The sequence below is a fragment of the Cuculus canorus genome, chromosome 23, assembly GCF_017976375.1.
Source record: "Cuculus canorus isolate bCucCan1 chromosome 23, bCucCan1.pri, whole genome shotgun sequence".
In the NCBI taxonomy this organism is placed as follows: domain Eukaryota; kingdom Metazoa; phylum Chordata; class Aves; order Cuculiformes; family Cuculidae; genus Cuculus; species Cuculus canorus.
Window position 1 is genome coordinate 55457 of NC_071423.1, and position 23091 is coordinate 78547.

The window sequence follows — 23091 nt, forward strand, 5'->3', positions numbered from 1 at the left end:
AGAGCCCCCGACACACCCCGAACCACGTGGCGGCACAGCCGACTTGCACATCCGCCCACGTGATCCCGCGTCCAAGCTCGGAGGGACACGTCACATCGTCGCGAGGCGCCCCGCGCGGCCCCCCCCTCGTCGTGGCCAATGAGCGCGGCCGCCCAAGGGCTGGCGGCGCCGTCGGCCAATGGGAGCGCGCGCGGCGGGGGCGGGGCCGGCGGGCGGAGCGGCGGCGCGCGGCGCTGGGGTGAGGCTGGGGGCGAGGGGCAGGCAGGGCTCGGGGCTGGGGGTACCCAAAGCAGGGGGATTGTGGAGCTGGGGGGTGCCCGGAGCTGTGGGGTTGTGGGGCTCGGGGGTGCCCGGAGCTGTGGGGTTGTGGGGATGGGGGGTGCCTACAACTGTCAGGTTGTGGGGCTGTGGGTGCCCAGGGTTGTGTGGTTGTGGGGCTGAGCAGTGCCAGGGGTTGTGGGGTGCCCACAGCTGGGGGGTTGAGGGGCTGGAGGGTTACCCAGGCATAGGGGTTATGGGGCTGAGGGATGCCTGAAGGCTGTGGGTCGAGTGCCTGTGGATTACCCAGGCCTGTGGGGTGGGGGACTGTGTGGTTGCGATGTGTGCAGGGCTGTGGGTGCCAGGGCCCGTGGGGTGGGGGCTGTGGAGCACACGGGTCTCTCGGGCTAAGGGGTTGTGGGGCACTCAAGCCCTTTGGTTGAGGGGCAGTGGGGTGCCTGGGCCTCTGGCTTGAGGGTCTGTGGGGTTGCCGGGTCTGGGGTGCCTGGGTCTGTGGGGCCATGGGTTTTGGGGTGGGTGATGCTGTGGGGCACCTGGGTCTCAGGGGTGCAGCGTGTCAGAGTCTGTGGGAGGTGGGTACGGGGGGGGGGAACTGTGGACACCTGGAGTTGTGGAGTGTTGGGGTGCACAGGAAGATGGGAGTAGGGGTAGTGTGGGGCACGGTCTTGTAGGACACAGACAGGTTCAGAGAGGCTGGTGGTGGGAGTGGGGTGCTCATCCATAGTGCAGGAAGGGCTTTTTCTCTTCCCATCCCAGTATCTGGATGCTCACCAGGGGTTACTGGTTGCCCCAGCAGCTGTGGCATTACTGGTGGGGAAAGGGTGACCCCAAGTTGTCTGCTGGAGCCACGACAGTCAGGATAGTGATGGTACCCAACAGCAGACCCACTTGTGCCTGGGAGGCCTCCGTGTTCTGTCAGTATTGGCTGCTTCTTATTATCTCCAGGGGAAACAGGAGATAATTACCATGTGGGGTTATTTCTGTATTAATTAGTGACGCATACGTGCAGGTCGGAATCACTTATAGGCCTCGGAAAGAGCTGAGGCCCAGTTTGTGTTGTATTTTTAAATCTTGGCCTGTCAGAATCTGCCCTCCCTGGTGTCACAGCTTAGAGACTGAGCTGAGGAGTTACCCACTGTTTCTGTGATGGAATTTACAGGGAGAGGTGGGGGTTCTTTCCAGATTGGTTGAGTGTGGGAGTATTTTAAATAATCTGGAGGCTTTACAAGAGAAGAAAGTCATTATTCTCTGGCCACCGTTTCACCTTCTTGGCGTCCAATTGTAGGATTTTTTTTTTTAAGGAGGAAATTCTTCACTCTGAGGGTGGGGAGGCCCTGGCTCAGGTTGCCCAGAGCAGTGGTGGCTTCCCCATCCCTGGAGGTGTTCAAGGCCAGGTTGGATGGGGCTTGGAGCCCCTGGTCCAGCGGGAGGAGTCCTGGCCCATGGCAAGGAGGTTGCAATTAGGTGTTCTGTAAGGTCCCTTCCAACTCAAACCATTCTATGATTCTATGGTTTTGCTGGCTCTTCCTCTGCCCAGTGAGGCTGAATTAAACAGCCAACTTCTGTGAGATAAACAAAGCCCACTCCCTGTGCTAGTCCATGTTGGGAAACCACTGGAGTGTGAGTGTTCAATAATTCATAGTGGGAGCAGCCAGAGACCTGGATGTGAGAAACCAGTGATGACTTCTGGGGCATCTCCCAGAGGCATTTGTCTGTGTGTGGTTTGCTGGCAGTGGTTGAACTCCCGAGGCTGGCCAGAGAGGCTTAGTGGTTTTGCAGAAAGCTGATGCTTGGATTTTGGTTTGTACGCAGAGAAACAGACAAGTCTTCTGCCCTGGAGAATTTCTGGTCTCCGTAAACGAAAGGAGAACCTCAGTGGAGACTTGGGGCAACTGATCAGGTGAGGATGGGAGAAAGAGGATTTGGGGAACGGGGTGTTGTGTCTAGTTCTGGGATCCCCGACATAAGAAGGAGATGGACCTGTTGGAACGGGTCCAGAGGAGGCTACAAAGATGATCCAAGGGCTGGAGCACCTCTGCTTTGAGGGCAGGCTGAGACAGCTGTGTTTGTTCAGCCTGGAGAGGAGAAGGCTGCAGGGAGATCGTAAGAGCAGCTTCTAGTCCGGAAAGGGGCTCCAGGAAAGCTGGGGAGGGGCTATTTACGAGGGCTTGGAGTGATAGGATGAAAGAGAATGGCTTTAAAATGGAAGAGGGAAGATTGAATTAGGAAGGAATTCTTCATGATGAGTGTGGGGAGGCCCTGGCCCAGGTTGCCCAGGGAAATCATGGTTGCCCCTTCCCTGGAGATGTTTAGGGCCAGATTGGATGGTTCTTGGAGTCCCCTGATCCATGGGAGGTGTCCCTGCCCATGGCAGGTGGTGGAACTGGATGGGCTTTGAGGTCCCTTCCAACCCAACCCATTCCATGAAGGAAGATGGGGTCAGCGAGAGCATCTGGCAGGGCTGAAGGGTGAGCAACAGCTTCTGTGGGGAGGAGCGGGCTGTTCAAGGGCCAATTGCATGAAATGTGGAGACGCGGGGTTGGGAGCTAGCTTGCTCTTTGATCATCTTCCCTGTTTGTTTTCAGGTCTTCACACGTCCTCCGTCCTTGCCTTTTCTGTGAAAATGACCAAGCTAGGGTTTCTCCGTCTGTCCTATGAGAAGCAAGACACCCTGCTCAAGCTCCTCATCTTGTCGATGGCAGCTGTGCTGTGTGAGTCTGCATCCAGCCGCGCCGGCCTTGTGGATACCTGCTGGAGCCGCTTCTGCCCCTTCTCTTTTTTAGATTGCGAAGCTCTCATCTGTCTTTAACATGCGTCTTAAGTGAACACTCTTATTCCTTCTGTCTCTTTTCCTTTGAAAACCACATCTTCCTTTATATTCCCAACAACCAGTTTAAGACAGAAATAATTTTAATCCATCAAAAAAGCAGATAAGCCAAATATAACTCTGGCTCAGTGAGTGCTGTGAATTCACTCTGCTCTTTTTCTCTGTTTGCAGCTTTCTCCACAAGGCTTTTTTCCGTCTTAAGATTTGAAAGCGTCATCCATGAATTTGACCCGTAAGTCTCTCCGCTCTAGTGGACCTGTTCCGTTTTCCTCTTCTGGACCACACAGAATTCAAGTGGTGTTTGCCAGGCTCAAGTTAATCCCCATTGAGAATGAGGGATTTGGAGGGCAGTTTGCAGTACAGCTAGGTTTTCCACTGCCAGACCCAAAATTCACTTCTCGGGTTCCAGGACTCACCCTGCAGCCTGGATCTAAGCAGGGGAGATTGCTGGGATGTGGTGGTTCTCTGCCTGAGCAGGGCATAGCAGGAGAACACACTCCTGGCATGACTTCTGTCTGCAACCCATGCTTATGGGTTAAATCAGGCACAAGGGAGGACAATGCCTTTGCAAACCCACTTTTAAACGCTGTAGGGAGAAGGGACGAACCTCTGCAGCTGAGGGAAATCGAACTTGTTCCCTCTGTGTGGAAAACATGCAGTCAGCCCTTCCAGTGCTGTCATACCCCTAGAGATCAGAGAAAGGTGTCCAAAGGGGCACACAGTTTGGTGCTTACCTGACTGTCGCAAGCTGCCCAGTTTCCTGAGTGCTCCGTAAGGACGGTGGTTATAACCAAGGGAGCAGTCAGTTTCTGTCTAGCTGTGGAGATATTTAGTACTTGTCACTCTTGCAGGTATTTTAACTACCGCACCACCCGCTTTCTGGCAGAGGAGGGCTTCTATAAATTCCATAACTGGTTTGACGACCGAGCCTGGTACCCCCTGGGTAGGATTATCGGTGGGACCATTTATCCAGGTGAGCTGTTGGGCAGCTGAAACACACCTTGTGCAAGGGAAAACGGGTGGGGTTGAGTGGTGTAGGGAGTCCAGAGGAGGGCATGGAACCAACAGTGAAGGGTTTGAAGGGGAAGTTGCATGAGGAGTGGCTGTAGTCTCTTGGTCTGTTCAGCCTGGGGAAGAGCAGACTGAGAGGAGACCTCATCGCGTTCTGCAGCTTCCTCATGTGGGAAAGAGGAGGAGCAGGCACTGAGCTCTTCTCTCTCACCTGAGGGAATGGCAGGAAGATGCTGGGAAGGGTTAGGTTGGTTTTCAGCCGAAAGAGGGGAGATTGAGATGAGATCTTAGGAAGAAATGTTTTCCTGTGGGGGTGGGGAGGTGGTGGCAGAGGTTACCCAGAGAAGTCCCAAGTGTCCCATCCCTGGAGGTGTTCAAGGCCGGTTCTTCCCCTAGAGGGTGGTGGGGCACTGGAGTAGCTCGCAGGGAAGCAGTCACAGCCTGACAATATCGCAGAAGCGTTTGGCCAACACCCCTCAGACCCACACTGTGAATTGTGGGATTATCCCATGCAGGGACAGGAGTTGGACTCGATGGTCCTTGTGGGTCCCCTGCCACTCGGGTGATTCTGTGACACTGTGTGTACGTGAGGCAAAGCCATGAGTGCCAGCTGGGAGAGGAGGGGACCCCATCGGATTCATCCTGGGCAGCAGCTCCTTTGTGGCAAGGCTTTTGGCTTCCCTGTTGTTAATTGCAGGCTAGCAATGCCTGGCACTGCGGACAGGCTGAGTGAACTCTGGTAACAGTGTTGTTTCCATCCTGCAGGCCTGATGATCACATCAGCAGCAATTTACCATGTGCTGCACTTCTTCCACATCACCATCGACATCCGAAATGTCTGTGTGTTCCTGGCTCCCCTCTTCTCCTCTTTCACTACTATTGTGACTTACCACCTCACCAAAGAGCTCAAGGTACAGGGGACATCAGGGCATTCCTTGCAGACTTTGCTTCACTGAGGAGCATGAGCTCTGTGTGCCTTTTGGAACAGCAGTCACAGCTGTATCGGAGGTTTGGAAATGACCACAGTGCTGGTCAAAACACAGAACGTCTGGGAAATAGAATATATGTTTTAAAATCGTATTTCAGCACTCAATTTTTATTTTTTTGAGGCATATCTGTGCACAGAATCATAGAATTGCTAGGTTGGAAAGTACTTTTGAAATCATCAAGCTCAACCATACCTGTCCACTACTAGATCATATCCCTAAGCACCTCATCTGTCCATCTTTTAAACTACACCAGGGATGGTGACTCTATCACCTCCCTGGGCAGCCTCTGCCAGTGCCTGAGAACTCTTTCAGTGAAGAAATTTTTCCTAATGTCCAATCTGAACCTGCTCTGGCACAGCTTGAAGCCATTCTCTCTCATCCCATCACCTGTGACTTGGGCATGGTATGATAATGGAAGTCCTAAAACCTGATGGCTTTTCCACCCTCTGGCTGTGTTTCCTTCCCCCAGGACGCCGGGGCAGGACTCCTTGCTGCCGCCATGATTGCAGTTGTGCCCGGGTACATCTCTCGGTCTGTTGCTGGCTCCTATGATAATGAAGGTGAGTTTGTGACACTTGGAGCAGGGAAGCTTTTAACAGCTTTGAGTGTTGGAAAATGTTGGTAAAGCTGTTATAGCGCTAAATGGAAGAACTGCCTTTTCCCAGTGAGCTCCAACAGGACCATGTGGTTTCCTAACCCAGTTGCTTAGAGATCAGTGGTTGTTCTCAACTAGAAAAGGGAGTGTTTCCAGACTCTGGCAGCAAGCATGTCCTGTTCCCTGAGTATCCTTGTTTGCAAGTCAGAAAAAGGGGGTTTGCCAGCTCCACAAATTGCTTGGGATCAAGCTGTTGCATGACTCCTGCATGCTTTTTCTCTCCTTTCCGACAGTAACTTTGGGTCTGGCAAAGGCAGCAATTTCATTGTTGATACCTAGGGCAGTACAGGATCCAGGTTCCTCTCCCATAGCTCGGCTCTTGGATGCCATGCAGGGAGTTACTGTGTGCAGAAAAGCCAGCTGCTGTGGCTGGATGCAGCTGCATGAGCCGTTACCTACAGCAAGATGTAAACATCAGAGTTTTGCAATCTGGAAATGAGATATTAAACCCTTTTCCCAAGCCCGGCTCTTTCTATGAGGTGCTGTTCCATCTTCTGATGGACCAGCCAAAGCATTTATATATTTTTAATGCAACTGGGCACTCTGGCATGCCCTACAGATTACACGGATGTTTCAAGGCTGATGTGAGCTTGCTTAGACTTTTCTGTGTCCTTCCAATGCAGGTATCGCCATATTCTGCATGCTGTTAACTTACTACATGTGGATCAAAGCTGTCAAAACCGGGTCCATCTATTGGGCAGCCATGTGTGCTCTTGCCTATTTCTACATGGTAAGTGTTCCCTCTCCTGACACCAAGGTGTTTCAGACTCCAAGGGCTGCTCTGGATTCGGTGACCAAAAATGCACGGTTGAGTCCTTGGATTCAGGAAGCCAGCCCCTCTGTGTGAGGGGCATGGCCTGAAAAGGGAATGAAGGCTTTCTTCATTCATTTCCACTTAATAAAACTGGCAGGATTTTGTGTGAGGGTTTTGTTAAAAGCATTGAAAAATGGGGGCTTCTGGCAGCTGTGAGTGGTGAGGGTGCCTTTAGACAGAGCAGATCATGGCTGGCTTTGCAGCTGGGTGAAAATGCTGCGCGCGATCCCAGGAAAACTGAACCTGCTGTATTTGCCCTCTGCTGCGCAACCTGTTCAGTCCTGGAACTTATGGGGTTTGTGTTTGTTTTCTCTCCGGCAGGTCTCCTCATGGGGTGGTTATGTCTTCCTGATTAACCTCATCCCCTTGCACGTTCTTGTGCTGATGCTGACCGGCCGCTTCTCCCACAGGATCTACGTAGCCTATTGCACAGTCTACTGCTTGGGAACCATCCTCTCCATGCAGATCTCCTTTGTTGGCTTCCAGGTGGGGACCACAATGATTTGCAGACTCAAGGACGATCTTGTTGTGGGTTGTAACAGAACAACAGCGAGTTGGCATCTGGTTTCCCTTCTAGCCTTTGCCATTGGTGATACAAGTGGGTGCTGGCTGCCAGGCCTGGCTCCCATTAGGCTGATCCATTGTGACTTTTGACAGGATTAGATTTTGGAGGTGCCGGGTGACTTCCCAAGCTTCGTGGCACCAGTTGCCTTTCACGAAACTACTTCTGGCTTTGATGAAGGAAAGGCTCACACCGGTGTGTGTTGGTGTAGCAGGGAGAATGCCCACATAGCTCATGTTTTCAAGAGAATTGATTTAATTTTCCTGCGGACTGCTGTGTGGGAATTGAAGCTCGTGTAAGGAGGTGACTCGCAGCAGCTTTGATGTCCATAGGGAGGGAATGATTTCCTGTGACTTTGGCAATGATTTCGCTGAGAAGCGACCCCTAAAAAAAGCTGATTTCAGGCATGATGCAGCTGTTCTCCTCTGTGTCTGATCCCACTCTCCCCTGTTTGCAGCCTGTCCTCTCCTCAGAGCACATGGCTGCCCTTGGAGTCTTTGGCTTGTGTCAGATCCACGCCTTTGTTGACTATCTCCGGAGCAAGCTGAACCCACAGCAGTTCGAAATCCTCTTCAGGAGCGTCATTTCCTTGGTTGGCTTTGTCCTCCTCACCATTGGCGCTGTGCTGATGCTGACAGGTAGCCCAGGGTGGCAGCGGTGATGAGCGCGTTTCACCACTGGCTTTGCCTCCTTTTGTTGTTTTGAAGAGCACGTAGTTTGTCAGTCCTAGTCCTGTGTTATTGCCCGCACTGTGGTTTCAGTGCTCACGAGCCCCTCTAAAGGGGAAGCTGGGACCTGTCCTAATTTGTACGTTAGCAGGAAGATACTGAAGCAGCAGCTGTGAGATCTGGGCTATGGGTGAAACGAGGCATGGGGACAAACCTGCTAGGGACCCTGAGCTATTGCTTCAGAAACTGCCTGTCGATCTGTAATAGTGAAGAGGTATTAAAAATGCTGTTCAGGTAGGGGAGAAGTCTTTTTAGGGTAAAATTATGATTTATTTCCTTTCTGAAATGGTAGGTTTGAGTAATAGAGCTGTTAAACAAGATCTAGGATTGCTCATCTGTATCCTGGGCCGCATCAAAAGAAGCATGGCCAGCAGGTCAAGGGAGATGATTCTGCCCCTTTATTCCTCTCTTGTGAGACCTCGTCTGGAGTCCAGTTCTGGAATCTTCAACAAAAAAAGGAGATGGAGCTGTTGGAACAGGTCCAGAGGAGACCACAAGATAATCCAAGGGCTGGAGCACCTCTGCTATGAGGACTGGCTGAGAGAGTTGGAGTTGTTCCGCTTGGAGAAGAGAAGGCTCTGAGGAGACCTTATAGCAACCTTCCAGTACCTGGAGGGGCCTCCAGGAAAGCTGGGGAGGGACTTCGTACAAAGGCATGGAGTGATAGGACTGAGTGAGGATGACTTTAAATTGGAGAGGGGCAAATTTAGACTAGACATAAGGAGGAAATTCTTCACAATGAGGGTGGGGAGGCACTGAAACAGGTCACCCAGAGGAGTGGTGGCTGCCCCATCCCTGGAGGTGTTCAAGGCCAGGTGGAATGGGGCCTTGAGCCCTTTGATCCAGTGACAGGTGTCCTTGCCCGTGGCAGGGGGAGTTGGAATGTGATGATCTTTAAGTTCTCTTCCAACTCAAACCATTCTATGATTCATCCAGCCTCACACCTGCTCCCTTGGGAGAGAAGACATCAGCATTGCTATTACCTTGCTGGGACCGAATATGATTTTTTGTCCTCTTTCCTAGGGAAAATTTCCCCATGGACAGGGCGATTCTACTCCCTGCTCGATCCATCCTATGCGAAGAACAACATCCCCATCATTGCCTCTGTCTCTGAGCACCAGCCCACCACTTGGTCCTCCTACTACTTTGACCTGCAGCTTCTTGTTTTCATGTTCCCAGGTGAGCCCAGTGCAGATGCAGGCAGACCCCAATTTATTAAATCACTGCATGCCCCTGAAGGGTTTTATTTTGACAGCCACAACCACAGCCTGTAGTCTCCTCGCGATGCTGGACTGCCATGGGGTGTTGCATGCCTCTGCCAGCTGTTTTTTGTTTCAGGCAACAGATTGTGAAGGTAAACCTGACCCGTTTCTCCTTCCCCTTTGCAGTTGGTCTGTATTACTGCTTCAGCAACCTGTCGGATGCCCGTATCTTTATCATCATGTACGGTGTGACCAGCATGTACTTCTCTGCTGTGATGGTGAGGGCTGCTGGGCAGAAGCGGGATGATGAGATGATCTTAACAAAACTGATTTAATTTCTTTCCCGAACTTGCTTTTGGTAGTTCTTCCACCTTGAGCCGGTTCAAATGTTCATGAGGCTTCTCACTCTTCCTTAAAATTGATTTTATTTGCCCTTCTGTGTAGGGAGGGAATGTGGTGTTGCAAAATGTACTGGGTTTGGTGTTACTGGTTTCCATATGGGCACTGCTGGGTCTCTGTTTCTGATCTCCCGTAGCTGAGGTGCAAACCCAAATGAACACTGTAGGTGTTTGAGCAGGGGCTGAGGGCAAATGGCTGCTTTTGAGCCTGTCTTCAGCCTTCCTGCAGCACCCATAACCCTAAGCATGGGTTGATTTCTCTGTGGTGGCATCTGCTCATTCTTGGCTCCACCTCAGGTTATTGAGGTCAGTTCTGCACCTTGGCCAAGTTTGAGGACTTCAGAGAAACCGCCTTTGGGGGTTTCTGGGACAGTGACAGCTCCTAGTCTACACCAACTGAAAAGATTAGCTCTGAGCTTATAGTGAGGTTTATGTTTCTGCTGAATTAGGGACTGCATTTAATTGCTCTCTTGTACTGGATCTTTGCCCCAGGTTTCTTCTCCAGCAGGTGCTGATTTTTCTGCTGTTGCCCGTAGGTGCGTCTGATGCTGGTTCTGGCGCCGGTGATGTGCATCCTGTCTGGTATCGGGGTTTCTCAGGTGTTGTCCACCTACATGAAGAACCTGGATATCAGCCGGCCAGACAAGAAGAGCAAAAAACAGCAAGATTCCACCTACCCCATAAAAAATGAAGTGAGTGTTGGGCCAGTGTGGACAGAGGGACAAGGCACCTTGTCATGGTGGGGATGGGTGCGGCAGGCTGATGGCTAAATCCCTCCAGCACTGACCCCAGTTTGCTCCCCTAGGTTGCAAGTGGCATGATCCTTGTCATGGCTTTCTTCCTGATCACCTACACCTTCCACTCCACCTGGGTGACCAGCGAGGCATACTCTTCCCCCTCCATTGTGCTCTCTGCTCGGGGTGGGGATGGCAGCAGGATCATTTTTGATGACTTCAGAGAAGCTTATTATTGGCTGCGTCACAACACACCAGAGGTAAATGAGGGTGATTTGAGGTGGTGGGGACCTGATGTCGTCTGCTGACGTACTGACAGAACATCTGGTGGTTGGGTATAGGATGCGAAGGTTATGTCCTGGTGGGACTATGGGTACCAGATAACCGCCATGGCCAACCGGACCATCCTGGTAGACAACAACACCTGGAACAACACGCACATCTCCCGTGTCGGGCAGGTAGGTCCTTCCCTTGCCCACCGCCTTCCCCTGCCTTTTTGAGGCACTATGTGGTGTGACTGACACCATGTCTGCTCCAGGCAATGGCATCAACAGAGGAAAAAGCCTACGAGATCATGAGGGAGCTAGATGTCAGCTACGTGCTAGTAATCTTTGGGGGCCTCACCGGGTACTCATCTGACGGTAAGATCTTGCTCTCAGCTGGGTCAAACTGGTCCACAGGACCCCCAGTGCCTGTGGGACACTGGTGGTGTGGGCTTCTACAGAACGTCTCTTAAAAGAGCGAAGTCCCACCAGCAGCTGAGGCTGCAAGGTGAAAACAGTACCAGAATGAGGACAGGCTGAGAGTTGGGATTGTTCAGCCTGGAGAAGGCTCCAGGGAGACCTTAAGAGCACCTTCTAGTACTTAAAGGGGCTCCAGGGAAGCTGGGGAGGGACTTTTTACAAGGGCCTGGAGTTGACAGGGTGATGGGTAATGGCTTTAAATTGGAAGGGGGAAGATTTAGATGAGACATTATGAAGAAATTCTTCATGCTGAGGGTGGGGAGGCCCTGGCCCAGGTTGCCCAGAGCAGTGGTGGCTGCCCCATCCCTGCAGGTGTTCAAGGCCAGGCTGGATGGGGCTTGGAGCCCCTGATCCAGTGGGAGGTGTCTCTGCCCATGGCAGGGGGTGGAACTGGATGGGCTTTGAGGTTCCTTCCAAGCCAAAGCCGTTCCACTATTCTATAGAAATGCTCTTGTCTGGAAGCTGCCCAGACCTTTTTTTCTCACCTTGCTTTTTGCCCCCAACTCTTTGTTCTACACCATTCAGATATCAACAAGTTCCTGTGGATGGTGCGGATTGGGGGCAGCACGGACACGGGGCGCCACATCAAGGAACACGACTACTACACCCCCACGGGCGAGTTCCGGGTGGACCGTGAGGGCTCCCCTGTGCTCCTCAACTGCCTCATGTACAAGATGTGCTACTACCGCTTTGGCCAGGTCTACACGGAGGCCAGTGAGTCCTCAGAACCACATGAGGGCACGCACACCCTGCTTTTGGGCCCAGTGCTTGGTCCATTGCATGTCCCTTGCGTGAGCGCTGCTTGGCTGTTGTGTGCCCACTGCTTGGCCATTGCATGCTCACTGTTTGCCCTCTTCTAGAGCGACCGCCAGGCTATGACCGTGTGAGGAATGCTGAGATTGGCAACAAGGACTTTGAGCTGGACGTGCTCGAGGAAGCATACACCACAGAACACTGGCTGGTGCGGATATACAAGGTACAGCCCCGGAACGAGCCCAGACCCATCACATTTGGGAAAAAACAGTACATTTCACCTAACCCAGCCTTTTTTTTTCCTGCCTAGGTGAAAGATTTGGATAACCGGGGCTTGTCCAGAACGTAGAGGAGCCCTGCAAGCCGTGCTGCACTGACCCAACCTTCGCCTGTGAAGCAGAGAGATTGGGGGTTTGGGTTTTTTGGTGGGAGGAGGGGGGTTTGTTTTTATTTTATACCGTTTGTAAGCGCAGGCAGCGGGGCGGGGGGGCGGCCCAGCCGTTTTTTATACGCACGGAGTTGTTTCCAAATGGAGGGGGAACCGCAGCCAGCTGGGAGTAAAGAAAATGCGATTTTGGTGGGGGTTTCCCCAGTTCTGCTGGTTCGCTTTATCCCAAGGGGGAGCACCGGGGGGCAGCCGTGGTCGCTGCGGGCAGCCGATGGGGCTGGGAAGGAGGTGTGGCCTGGGGAGGAGAGTGGGCGTGGCCATCTGAGGAGCGCCCCGTGGTCTCGACTGGGAGCGTGGCCTCAGCATGGGGGCGTGGCCCGTGTAGAGAAGGAGGCGCGGCCCAGGTAGGGGTGGGTCAGGAAGGGGGCGCGGTCGTGGGGAAAGTGGGTGAGTAGATGGGGCGGGGCCAGAGAGCGTGTGGGGCTGCGTTTGTGGGCGTGGCCAGGAAGCGTGTGGGGCTGCGTTGTAGGCGTGGCCAGGGAGCGTGTGGGATGCTTTGTGGGCGTGGCCAGGGAGCGTGTGGGGGCGTAGTGGGCGTGGCCAGGGAGAGTGTGGGGCTGCGTTGTAGGCGTGGCCAGAGCGTGTGGGGCTGCGTTGTGGGAGTGGCCAGGGAGCGTGTGGGGCTGCGTTGTGGGAGTGGCCAGGGAGCGTGTGGGGCTGCGTTGTGGGCGTGGCTGGTGGGGGGTGGGGCGCGTCCGGTGCGCGCGCAGGGCGGGGCGGGGCGCGGCGCGCTGGCGGGAACGGGCGCGGGGATGGCGGGGCCGGTGCCGTTCGTGGAGGACTGGGACCTGGTGCAGACGCTGGGCGAAGGCGCCTACGGGGAGTGAGTGCGGGGCCCGGGGGGGCGGACCGGACCCGGGGCTCGGTCAATGCGTGCCCCTCTGCGCCCGCTGCTCGCGAGCCGATTCGCTCTTGCACGGCCCTCGCGTCCCGCTGCTTGCTTTCCGCTTGCCCGTCGTGTGCCCTGTGTGTGCCCGCTGCTCGCCCCGCTTCACTGCTGTTTGCCCCTTGTTTGCCCTCTGCTTGGCTATGCCTTGTCCTTGCTTCACTGATGTGTCCCCTTTGTGCGCCCACTGTTTGACCATTGCTTGGCCATTGTACACCCTGTGTGTGCTCACTGCTTGCCCCTACTTCACTGGTGTTTGCCCCCTGTGTGCCCTCTGCTTGGCCGTCACCTGCCTTCTGTGTGCCCACTGCTTGGCCATTGCACTCCCCTGTGTGTGTGTGCCTGTTGCTTGGCCATTTGCTTGCCCTCTGTTTGCCCACTGCTTGCCCCTGCTTCACCACCATATGCCCTCCTTATGCCCGCTGCATGACCATCACTTGCCCTCTGTACGTCCGCTGGTTGCCCGCTGCTTGGCCATTCCCTATTCCTTGTGCATGTGCCCATTGCTTGCCTGCTTTGCGGCCATTGCATGCCCTCTGTACACCACTGCTTGGCCATTGGATACTCCTTGTGTGCGTGCCCGCTGTTTGACACTGCTTCGCTACCCTGTGCGCTGTGTATGCCCACTGCTTTCCCATTGTCTGCCCCCTGTATCTTGCCGCTTGCCATCCCACAACCCTGCATGCCACCATCACCTGCCTTGCCTGTTCCCTCCCATTCTTTGGTTCCCCTGGCAGATTTTGTGTCCGTTCTGTGCCTTCTGTGCTCCCAGCTGACCCTCTCTTGGCCCCAGGGTGCAGCTGGCTGTCAACCGCCGCACTGAGGAAGCCGTAGCTGTGAAAATTGTGGACATGAAGCGAGCGGCTGACTGCCCTGAGAACATCAAGAAGGAAATCTGCATCAACAAGATGCTCAACCACGAGAACGTTGTCAAATTTTATGGGCACCGTCGGGAAGGTGCCACGCAATACCTCTTCCTGGAGTACTGCAGCGGTGGCGAGCTCTTCGACCGCATTGGTACCCTGCTTAAAATAATTCTTATTTTATGTAAAATGATGCATTAAGGAATTAGTCCCTAAATGGCTGAGAATTGCTCTTGGGAGATGGAACTGTTGGAATAGGTGCAGAGGAGGAAACAAAGATGATATGAGTGCTGGAGCCCCTCTGCTAGGAGCACAGGCTGAGAGAGTTGGGGTTGTTCAACCTGGAGAAGAGAAGGCTCCAGGGAGACCTTAGAGCACCTTCCGGTGCTGAAATGGGCTCCAGGGAAGCTGGGGAGGGACTTTTTACAAGATCTTGGAGCGATAGGACAAGGGGGAATGGCTTTAAATTGGAAGGGGGAAGGGGGAAGGTTTAGATTAGACATTAGGAAGAAATTCTTCACAATGAGAGTGGGGAGGCCCTGGCCCAGGTTGCCCAGAGCAGTGGTGGCTGCCCCATCCCTGGAGGAGTTCAAAGCCGGGTTGGATGGGGTTTGGAGCCCCTGATCCAGTGGCAGGTGTCCCTTCCCATGGCAGGGGGTGGGACTGGATGGGCTTGGAGGTTTCTTCCAGTCCCAACCATTCAATGATTCTTACTCCTCTCGTGCAGAGCCAGATATCGGGATGCCAGAGCCAGAGGCACAACGTTTCTTCCAGCAGCTGATCGCCGGTGTGGTGAGCTGCAGCCGTGATACCAGCGATGCCAGCAGCAGCCCTGCATGTTGCTGATCCCTCTCTCCATCCCCAGGTCTATCTGCACAGCATTGGCATCACCCACCGCGACCTGAAGCCGGAGAACCTGCTGCTGGATGAGCGAGGTGGGGAGGGGGGGGGATGCATCCCTCTGAGCCCTCTGTTTAATCAGAATTTTTAATGTGAACTTTCAATTGGAATTTGGGTCCAGATAACCTGAAAATCTCCGATTTTGGCTTGGCCACCGTCTTCAAGCACAATGGCCGGGAGCGGCTGCTCAACAAGATGTGTGGCACCCTGCCCTATGTAGCCCCCGAGCTGCTGCGGCGCCCTGAGTTCCGGGCTGAGCCTGTCGACGTCTGGGCGTGTGGGGTGGTGCTGACGGCTATGCTGGCTGGAGGTGGGCACCGCACAGGCGACGCGTGTGGAATGGAGAAAGAGGCGTGCACAAGATCATAGAATCCTGTATAATCGTTTGGGTTGGAAGGGACCTCAAAGCCCATCCAGTTCCACCCCCTGCCATGGGCAGGGACAACTCCCATGGATCGGGGGCTCCAAGACCCATCCAACCCGGCCTTGAACCCCTCCAGGGATGGGGTAGCCCCACTGCTCTGGGCAACCTGGGCCAGGGGCTCCCCACCCTCAGCATGAAGAATTTCTTCCTAATGTCTAATCTAAATCCTCCCCCTTCCAATTTAAAGCCATTCCCCCTTGTCCTGTCACTCCAGGCCCTTGGAAAAAGCCCCTCTCCAGCTTTCCTGGAGCCCCTTTCAGCACTAGAAGGTGCTTTAAGGTCTCCCTGGAGCCTTCTCTTCTCCAGGCTGAACCACCCCAACTCTCCCAGCCTGTCCTCATAGTAGAGGGGCTCAGGAACGTGTGTGAAGTGCAGACGGGGAGGTGTGAATGGTGTTTGCGGGTGTAGGAGGTGCAGAAGGGTGGGCACATGGAATTCATAGGGAGAGAGGAGCACTGAGGGCTGCGTGAGACAGGGAAGGGCCCATGTGAGGCTTGGGGGCAACGTATGTGATGGGGGATGTATGGAATGCACAGGGGTGTGGGCAGTGCGAAGGGGGGATGTACGAGATGGATAAGGGAGTGTAGAGCACGTATAATGCCTAGCAGAGGTGTTTGAATTGCATAAGGCGAATGTATGGAAGGCGCAGGGGGATATAAGGTGCCAAAAGGGAGGGAGCGAGATGTGTAAGGGTGTCTATGAGATGCACGGGGCAGGTATGGAATGCATGGGGAACACACGAGATACAGCGCCTGGCACAGAGCAGGGATGCCTGGCACAGTGAATCCCCACAGAGTCATGGCTGGTGCTGCTGTGTGCACACCACTGAGCTTTGTGCATTGCGATACCTTTGCACACAGCGGGGGGTTTGCACGCTGTGGGGGATTTGCACCTTGGAGGGCTTTGCATGTCGCAGACCTTTGTGCACCACAGGGCTTTTGCACATTGCAATGCCTTCACATGCTGTAAATCTTTGCCTCTTTTTAAAACCATACTGAACTGGTCTTTGCTGTCCCCCTCTGGCTAAAACTTGTGTGGATCTTGCTGCTCTGCCTCCTGGGCTGTTTCCCCCTCTGTCCACGCTCCTTCTCCCCAGAGCAATAATGCAGTGCGTTCCCCCCTCTGGCAGAGCTGCCCTGGGACCAGCCCAGCGATAGCTGCCAGGAATACTGCGACTGGAAGGAAAAGAAAACCTATCTCCCTCCTTGGAAAAAGATCGATTCAGCACCCTTAGGTAAGCAACTGGCACCCAGCTGCACCCGACGCTGTGCCGGGAGTTGCCATTTCTCCCTTGATATCTCCTAGCTTTGCTGCACAAAATCCTGACGGAGAGTCCGACAGTGAGGATCACCATCCCAGACATCAAGAAGGACCGGTGGTACAGCAAACCCCTGAAAAAGGGTAAGAGGCTGCTGGGGGGACGCGCTCGCCCCCCAAGTTCAGGGGGGGTTATTGGGTGTCTTTGTCTCTTCGCAGGCATCAAACGGGCTCGCATGTCCTCGGGGGCAGTCACTGATTCCCCCGGTGGCTTCTCCAAGCACGTCCGCTCTGACACAGACTTCTCGCCAGTGAAGAGCGTGCTCGGGTGAGCCTCCACTTCCCTTTGCAACCCGCCCTACGCGTTCTGAGTTGCGAGCGCATGCTTGGGCCACGCGAGTCGTCTCATTGCTGTTTGTGCTGCTGGGCTGTTTTGCTCTGGCGCAGGCAGGAGCTTTCCTGCATGTTTGCTTGTTGTGGGCTTTGCATCTCACCCCGCAGAGCTTTGCACGGTGCAGTTTGTCACCCACCACGGGGCCTTGCGTAGCGCATAGCTTTGTGCTCTGCAATTCTTTGCACATTGCAGTTTGTCATGCGCCACAGTGCTTTTGCCCCTGGTGTTCTTCCTGAGAGGGCGTTTGGTGAGAACCAGCTGGGTGCACGCATGAACCCGCATGTGCCCTGATTGTGGCTGCACCAGAATATCCTGCACAATCCCAAAGTGATGCAATTTCCATGCTTGAACGTCTCATGGAATCATAGAATGGTTTAGGTTGGAAGAGGCCTTAAAGCCCATCCAGTCCCACCCCCTGCCATGGGCAGAGACACCTCCCACTGGATCTCCAAGCCCTGTCTGACCTGGAACACCTTATCCCCCCATTCTGCACCCTCGCGATCTCTCCTTTGTGCTACCATCCCTAACATCCCATCTCCCCTTGCATTGCAGCGAGGAGAAGGCGAGCTACTCCACGTCACAGCCAGAGCCGGGCACCGGTGGGGCACTCTGGGACAACGGGGCGGCCAGCATCGACAAAGTGGTGCAGGTCATCAGCTTCTCCCAGCCCGCCTGCCCCGAGCACATGCTGGTCAACAGCCAGCTCCTCGGCACGCCAGGCTCTTCCCAGGTGCTGTGCTGGGCATTTAGGGGGCAGCTCTGCAGCTTTTATTGTCTTGGGATGCAGCATTACAGTGTTTATAAAATCAGGATGCAATTCTGCCACGCTGGGGATGTGCCTTTGCAATGGGTTTTGTCTTGGGATGCGGCTTTGCAATGTTTATCATCTCAGGGTGCAGCATTGCAGTGTCTGGGATGCAGCTTTGCAGTAGATAGAATGTTAGGGAATGACTTTATGATACTGGGGGGATGTAGCTTTGCAATATTTATCGTCTCAGGGTGCAGCTTTACGGTATTCTTAGTATTGAAACACAACCATGCAGTGTTTGGGGGTTGTTTTGTAGTGTTTACAATATCAGGGTGCAGCTCACTAGTGTTCAGGATGCACCTTTGCTTCACATTTATGACATTTGAGTTCCAGCTTTGCACAATTTATGATATTTGGAGTTGTAGCTGCATTATCTGTGTAAGACTGAGAAGCAAATTTGCACTATTCATGGTAGGGAGCACTGCCATAGCGGGGCTGCTGTCTTGCAGTGTTTCTAATATCTGTGATGCAGCTTTGCAACATTCTCGGTGTGGAATTTGCTTTGGGTGCTGCTGCTCGCGGTGTCACCATCAGGGGGTGCAGCTTTGCAGCTCTTGAGGTCCGGGTTTGGCAGAGCTAGGCTTGCAGCTTTGCAGGATTCCTAACCTTTGCCACTGGTTTTCGTGGCTGGCAGAGCCCGTGGCAGCGGCTGGTGAAGCGGATGACACGTTTCTTCACCAAACTGGACGCTGACAGCTCCTACCGTGCGCTCAAAGAGGTCTGTGAGAGGATGGGGTACGGCTGGAAGAAGTCCTGCACGAACCAGGTGGGGATTGGGGCGCAGAATTATTGGGTGGGACCTCCCCCCCACTCTTGGATCTGCAAAGAATTTGGTGGACCCCCATCTTCGGTGTGTTTACAGGTCACCATCTCGACCACGGACAAGAGGAACAACAAACTCATCTTCAAGGTGAACCTGGTGGAGATGGAGAGTAATATTTTGGTGGATTTTCGCCTCTCCAAGGTGAGGGGGAGTCAGGGTGGGCACGCAATGGGGTGAGGGGATGCAGGGTCTCATGGGGTTGCGCGAGGCGGTGTTGGGGGGTGCGAGATGATGCAAGGCAGGGTCTGGTGCATCTGAGGCAGGACTTGATGGGTGCACGAGGGGCAAAATGGGTGCAGGATGGTGTGCAAGGAAGCAGGTGGCGCACGGTGGTGTTGGTGGGTGCAAGGAGACGGATGCAAGGGGAAAGCAGTGCGAGGTGTGCGTGATGGGCACGAGCTGCTGCGAGCCAGTGGGCACAGCGAGCACGCCTCAACTTCTGCCTTTCCCTGCACAGGGTGATGGCCTGGAGTTCAAGAGGCATTTCCTGAAGATCAAGGGCAAGCTCAGCGACATCGTCAGCACCCAGAAAGTCTGGATGCCCCCGACCTGAGTCCCCTGCACCCCACCTGCTCTCTCCCTCTTTCTATTTCCCCCCTCTTTCAACTGCCCTCTTTTTCTTTCTCCCCTCTTTTTTCCTTTCCCCTCCCTCTTTTTTCCTTTCCCCTTCCTTTTTCTTCCTCCTCCTCCCTTTTTCTTCCTCCTCCTCCCTTTTTCTTCCTCCTCCTCCCTTTTTCTTCCCCCCTCTTTTTCTTCCCCCCTCTTTTTCTTCCCCCCTCTTTTTCTTCCCCCCTCTTTTTCTTCCCCCTCTTTTTCTTCCCCCCCTCGTCTTCTTTTTTCTCCCCCCTCCTTCTCTGCTCCTCTTCCCCGTGTGGCTCTCCAGCAGCATCCAGGCACGAGCACAGTGAGGGTGACTGCAGGTCTGGTGCTGGGGGAGGCTGCTTGGGCCCGATCCTGCGGTGCCCAGTGGGGCTGGTGGGATGGCCGTAGCTGGAGTGCAGTGGGGGGAGGAACATGAACTGGGGGCCCTGTGGTGCTCTGCCAGCCGGCAATTAATAAAGGCATTCAATAAAAAAAACCAGCCAGTTGGGATTAGCGTCCTTCCCTCCTCAGGTTATTTTCACCCCCAAAAAAAGGCCCTGGCGATGTTTTGCATCCTCACTCCCATGAACTGCACTTGCTCCAGACGAGCCCCCTACTGGCACCAGCCTTTTGACCTAAACCTTGAGATTTGTGGTGAAAAATATCCTCCTGCTCTGCAGCGGTGCCGTATAACTTGTTTTACTTCATATTTTAGAGTCCGTTTTGGGTGAAATACAGCATTTTTTTTTTTAATTTTGGGAGGATTCTTGGCAAGCACAGGACTCATCCTACTTGAAACCCACTGATGGTGTTCACTCTGAAACCCACTGATGGCACAGCATTACTCCTCCAGCTCAGGGATCCCCACCAAGCTGTGCAGCCCCAACGCAGCCCGTCCCACCACTAAGTTTTGGGGACCAGTCCCCTGTTCCCCTCCTTGGCTCAGGGCAGAGACTGCCCTCATTTGCTAAGCTCTCTAATTGCTTTTCAGAAGGGCTAATGAGCCCTGGAGCTGCCAGGGGTTGTTAGCGCTGGAGCGAGAGCGAAGCTGGGAATTAACCTGGGGGGAGGCCTGAGCCCTTCCCCCCCCCAGGAAGAAGTGTCTCCCCCAGACCCATCCTGAGACACCGAGCTCCGAGATTGCTCCCCAAACCCCAACAGCTGCTTCAGCATTTAATTATTGGGATGAGAAATGCTCTTTTTCCTTGGTTTCCCCTTTTAAAATTTATTTTTAATATCCTTTTCCTGGCTCTTTTTTTTCCCGGTGGGAACCTGTCTCCGGCACAGCAATTAGCGGCGATTTTTTAATTGTGTATTTATATTGCAGACCCTGGCAGTGGGCACGGGGAGGCAGGAGGACGCCGCCTCCGACCTTGTTTGCTTTTGAGCTGGGATTAAATGCTTTTAATTGTCCCAGAGATCACAGATTGCGGCCAGGGGGCGGTAATTAAGCTGAATACGGGGATTTCTGGTTCACTGCACCAGGAATTTGTATTCCTAAGGGGAAGAAAAAATTATAAAAGTGTTGCGGATGTGCTGAGAGGGAAGGGTTTGGGGGCGAGGCTGGACAGAACTTGGTGCAGGAGTGGGTGCCCTGGGCATGCTGTGAGGGCAAAGCCTCCCCTTCAGCCACAAATCCATTTTTTCCCAATTCCTTGTGGAAAAGAGATGGTTTGGGGGTGCACAGGGAGCATTTCCCCCAGATAGTTTGGCATCTGAAGCCTGCGTTCCACCTTGGTCCTGCGCATTATCCAGTCTCGCTTATCCCACAGAAATTATTTTTAACCTTAATTTTTAGGGTTTGGTTTTTTTCCTCCCCTGGAGGGGATATTTTGCTCTGTTTTCGGGGTTCAAGCGGGAAATTCTAGGGGAATAAAAGGTTTATTTTACAATTTCCTTGGGTAAAAGGGGGCTGCGTGGAGCCGAGTCCCTGAAAGCACCCATTGTGAGGCCCCGCTGGGGACAAGGCACTCTCAGAGAGGCACCGGAGCGTGCAAAATGCCTTAAACCAACATTATCGGTGGCGCAGGTGGCCGGGCCGGGCGGGGGCAGCTTCTCGCCCTCCTCATCACAAATTCATGGCGCTCCAGTGGGCACAGGTTGGTTCAGCCCTCACAGCATCGTGGGTGTGGGATCGGGAATGCTGAGTTAAGGATGCAGAGATGGGGATGCAGGGCAAAGGATTTGGGATGTAGGACAGGAGAGGGGCTGCGAACACAAGATTTTGTGTCAAGATAAAGTGGGCAGGGTGAAAAGGCAGATGCGGGATTGGGGATGCAGATACAGAAAATGGGATGCAGGAGCAGAATTTAGGATGCAGAGGTGGGAAATAGGACAGGATTCAGGATCGGCGGGGGAGAGGGGTGACGTGCTTTGAGCAGCCCTGAGGAGAAGGACCTGGGGCGAGGAGGGGGGTGAGAAGGTCCTCGTGAGCCGGCAACGTGCGCTCATGGCCCAGAAACCAACCGTGTCCTGGGCTGCATCCAAAGCAGTGGGACCAGCAGGGCGAGGGAGGGGATTCTGCCCCTCTGTTCTGCTCCATGAGACCCAACCTGGAGCCCTGTGTCCAGTTCTGGAGTCCTCAGCACAGGAAGGACATGGAGCTGTTGGAACGGGTCCAGAGGAGGCCATAGAGATGATCTGAGGGCTGGAGCACCTCCTGTATGAGCACAGGCTGAGTGAGTTGGGGTTGTTCAACCTGGAGAAGAGAAGGCTGCGGGGAGACCTTAGAGCAGCTTCCAGTCCTGAATGGGGCTCCAGGAAAGCTGGGGAAGGGCTTTTTCCAAGGGCCTGGAGTGATAGGACAAGGGGGAATGGCTTTAAATTGGAAGGGGAAGGATTTAGATTAGACATTAGGAAGAAATTCTTCATGCTGAGGGTGGGGAGGCCCTGGCCCAGGTTGTCCAGAGCAGTGGTGGCTGCTCTATCCCTGGAGGGGTTCAAGGCCAGGTTGGATGGGTCTTGGAGCCCCTGATCCATGGGAGGTATCCCTGTCCATGGCAGGAGGTTGGACTGGATGGGCTTTGAGGTGCCTTCCAACCCAAACTTTCCTATGATTCTATGTTTCAATGTTACAGGACAGGTGCCATGGGAAACAGAATTCAAGGTGCAGATGAAGGATGGCAGATATAGGGCATGGGATGCAGAGATGAGATGCAGGACAGAGGAGGTGGGATGCAGATGTGGGATATGGGATGCCGAAGCTGGATTTAGGGTATGAGTGGCTGTGGGCTACAGGATGAGGGGAGCAGGCAGGACATGGGATGCAGCAGCAGGATTTAGGGTGCAGCTGTGGGATGGTCCAGTCCCAGCTCAGCACAGGGCTGTGCATGCACGTGGATTTTGTGGGGTCGGTGGCACCCCCAGAGATAGAGAGTGCATGCAATATGGAAGGAAATGTAGCTTTCCAAGGAAAAATGATAGCTTTCGAATCCCATACAGGAATTTCACTGCTCGTCCCCCATCTGGGAGGCAGAGCCCAGCCGCGTGGCCGCATCTGCCTGCCAGATGTGCCAGGGCAGCAATTCGGGGTGGGTACGGAGCCCCCATGGCTGGGGGAAAGCAATTTGGGAACACTGGTTTTGCATATCACACCTGCTCCGGAGGAAAGCCTGCACAAGACCAGGAATGAGCTGGAAGGAAGTACTGGATGGGACCAATCTGGCCCTGCAAATGATTTTAGTTGCACTCAGGCTTTTGTCCTGTGCTTGGGGGAAAGACGAGGTGCAGGCAGGTTGCTTCTGTAGGTCTCATTGCCCAGTGTGGCCCAGTAACGCCCTGGGGCTAAATTCACAGAGTGTCCCTGGGTGGGTTTGGGTCTCCGGGGATATTTGTCAGTGCTTTCAGGGTCCTGGTAGCAGGACAGGGGTGCAGGTGCAGGATGCGAGATGTAGGCTGGAGATGTAGGATGCAGGTGCAGGATTTGGGCTGCAGGACGTGGTATGGTGCAAGAACTGGATGCGGGATGGGGAGGGAGGATGCGAGTGCAGATGGAAGATGTGGGATGCAAGC

At 54.1% G+C, this 23091-nt stretch overlaps 2 protein-coding genes across 4 annotated transcripts; both read left to right on the forward strand.

Moving 5' to 3' along the window:
• The first annotated feature begins 171 nt into the window (after window positions 1–171).
• Window positions 172–12232, forward strand: STT3A (STT3 oligosaccharyltransferase complex catalytic subunit A). 3 transcript variants are annotated; one of them, XM_054087077.1, is made up of 19 exons: window positions 172–238; window positions 2092–2179; window positions 2865–2990; window positions 3278–3338; window positions 3958–4079; window positions 4883–5028; window positions 5576–5666; window positions 6385–6491; window positions 6897–7061; window positions 7595–7775; window positions 8889–9044; window positions 9254–9345; window positions 10002–10157; window positions 10271–10459; window positions 10541–10657; window positions 10738–10840; window positions 11468–11656; window positions 11803–11918; window positions 12006–12229. In XM_054087077.1, the coding sequence occupies exons 3-19, from the start codon at window positions 2903–2905 to the stop codon at window positions 12042–12044; spliced, it is 2118 nt and encodes a 705-aa protein (XP_053943052.1). In that variant the 5' UTR covers window positions 172–238; window positions 2092–2179; window positions 2865–2902; the 3' UTR covers window positions 12045–12229. The 3 variants fall into 3 exon arrangements, with proteins under 3 accessions (XP_053943052.1, XP_053943053.1, XP_009566883.1); XM_054087078.1 differs by lacking the exon at window positions 172–238 and adding an exon at window positions 931–1193 and having other exon boundaries at window positions 12006–12230; XM_009568588.2 differs by lacking the exons at window positions 172–238; window positions 2092–2179 and adding an exon at window positions 2618–2747 and having other exon boundaries at window positions 12006–12232.
• Window positions 12233–12823: 591 nt separating this feature from the next.
• Window positions 12824–19231, forward strand: CHEK1 (checkpoint kinase 1). The gene is made up of 12 exons (XM_054087079.1): window positions 12824–12966; window positions 13823–14046; window positions 14620–14684; window positions 14758–14827; window positions 14914–15102; window positions 16346–16450; window positions 16522–16617; window positions 16693–16801; window positions 17420–17597; window positions 18310–18441; window positions 18538–18639; window positions 18956–19231. Exons 1-12 carry the CDS (start codon window positions 12896–12898, stop codon window positions 19049–19051), a joined length of 1437 nt encoding a protein of 478 aa, XP_053943054.1. The 5' UTR covers window positions 12824–12895; the 3' UTR covers window positions 19052–19231.
• Window positions 19232–23091: the final 3860 nt, after the last annotated feature.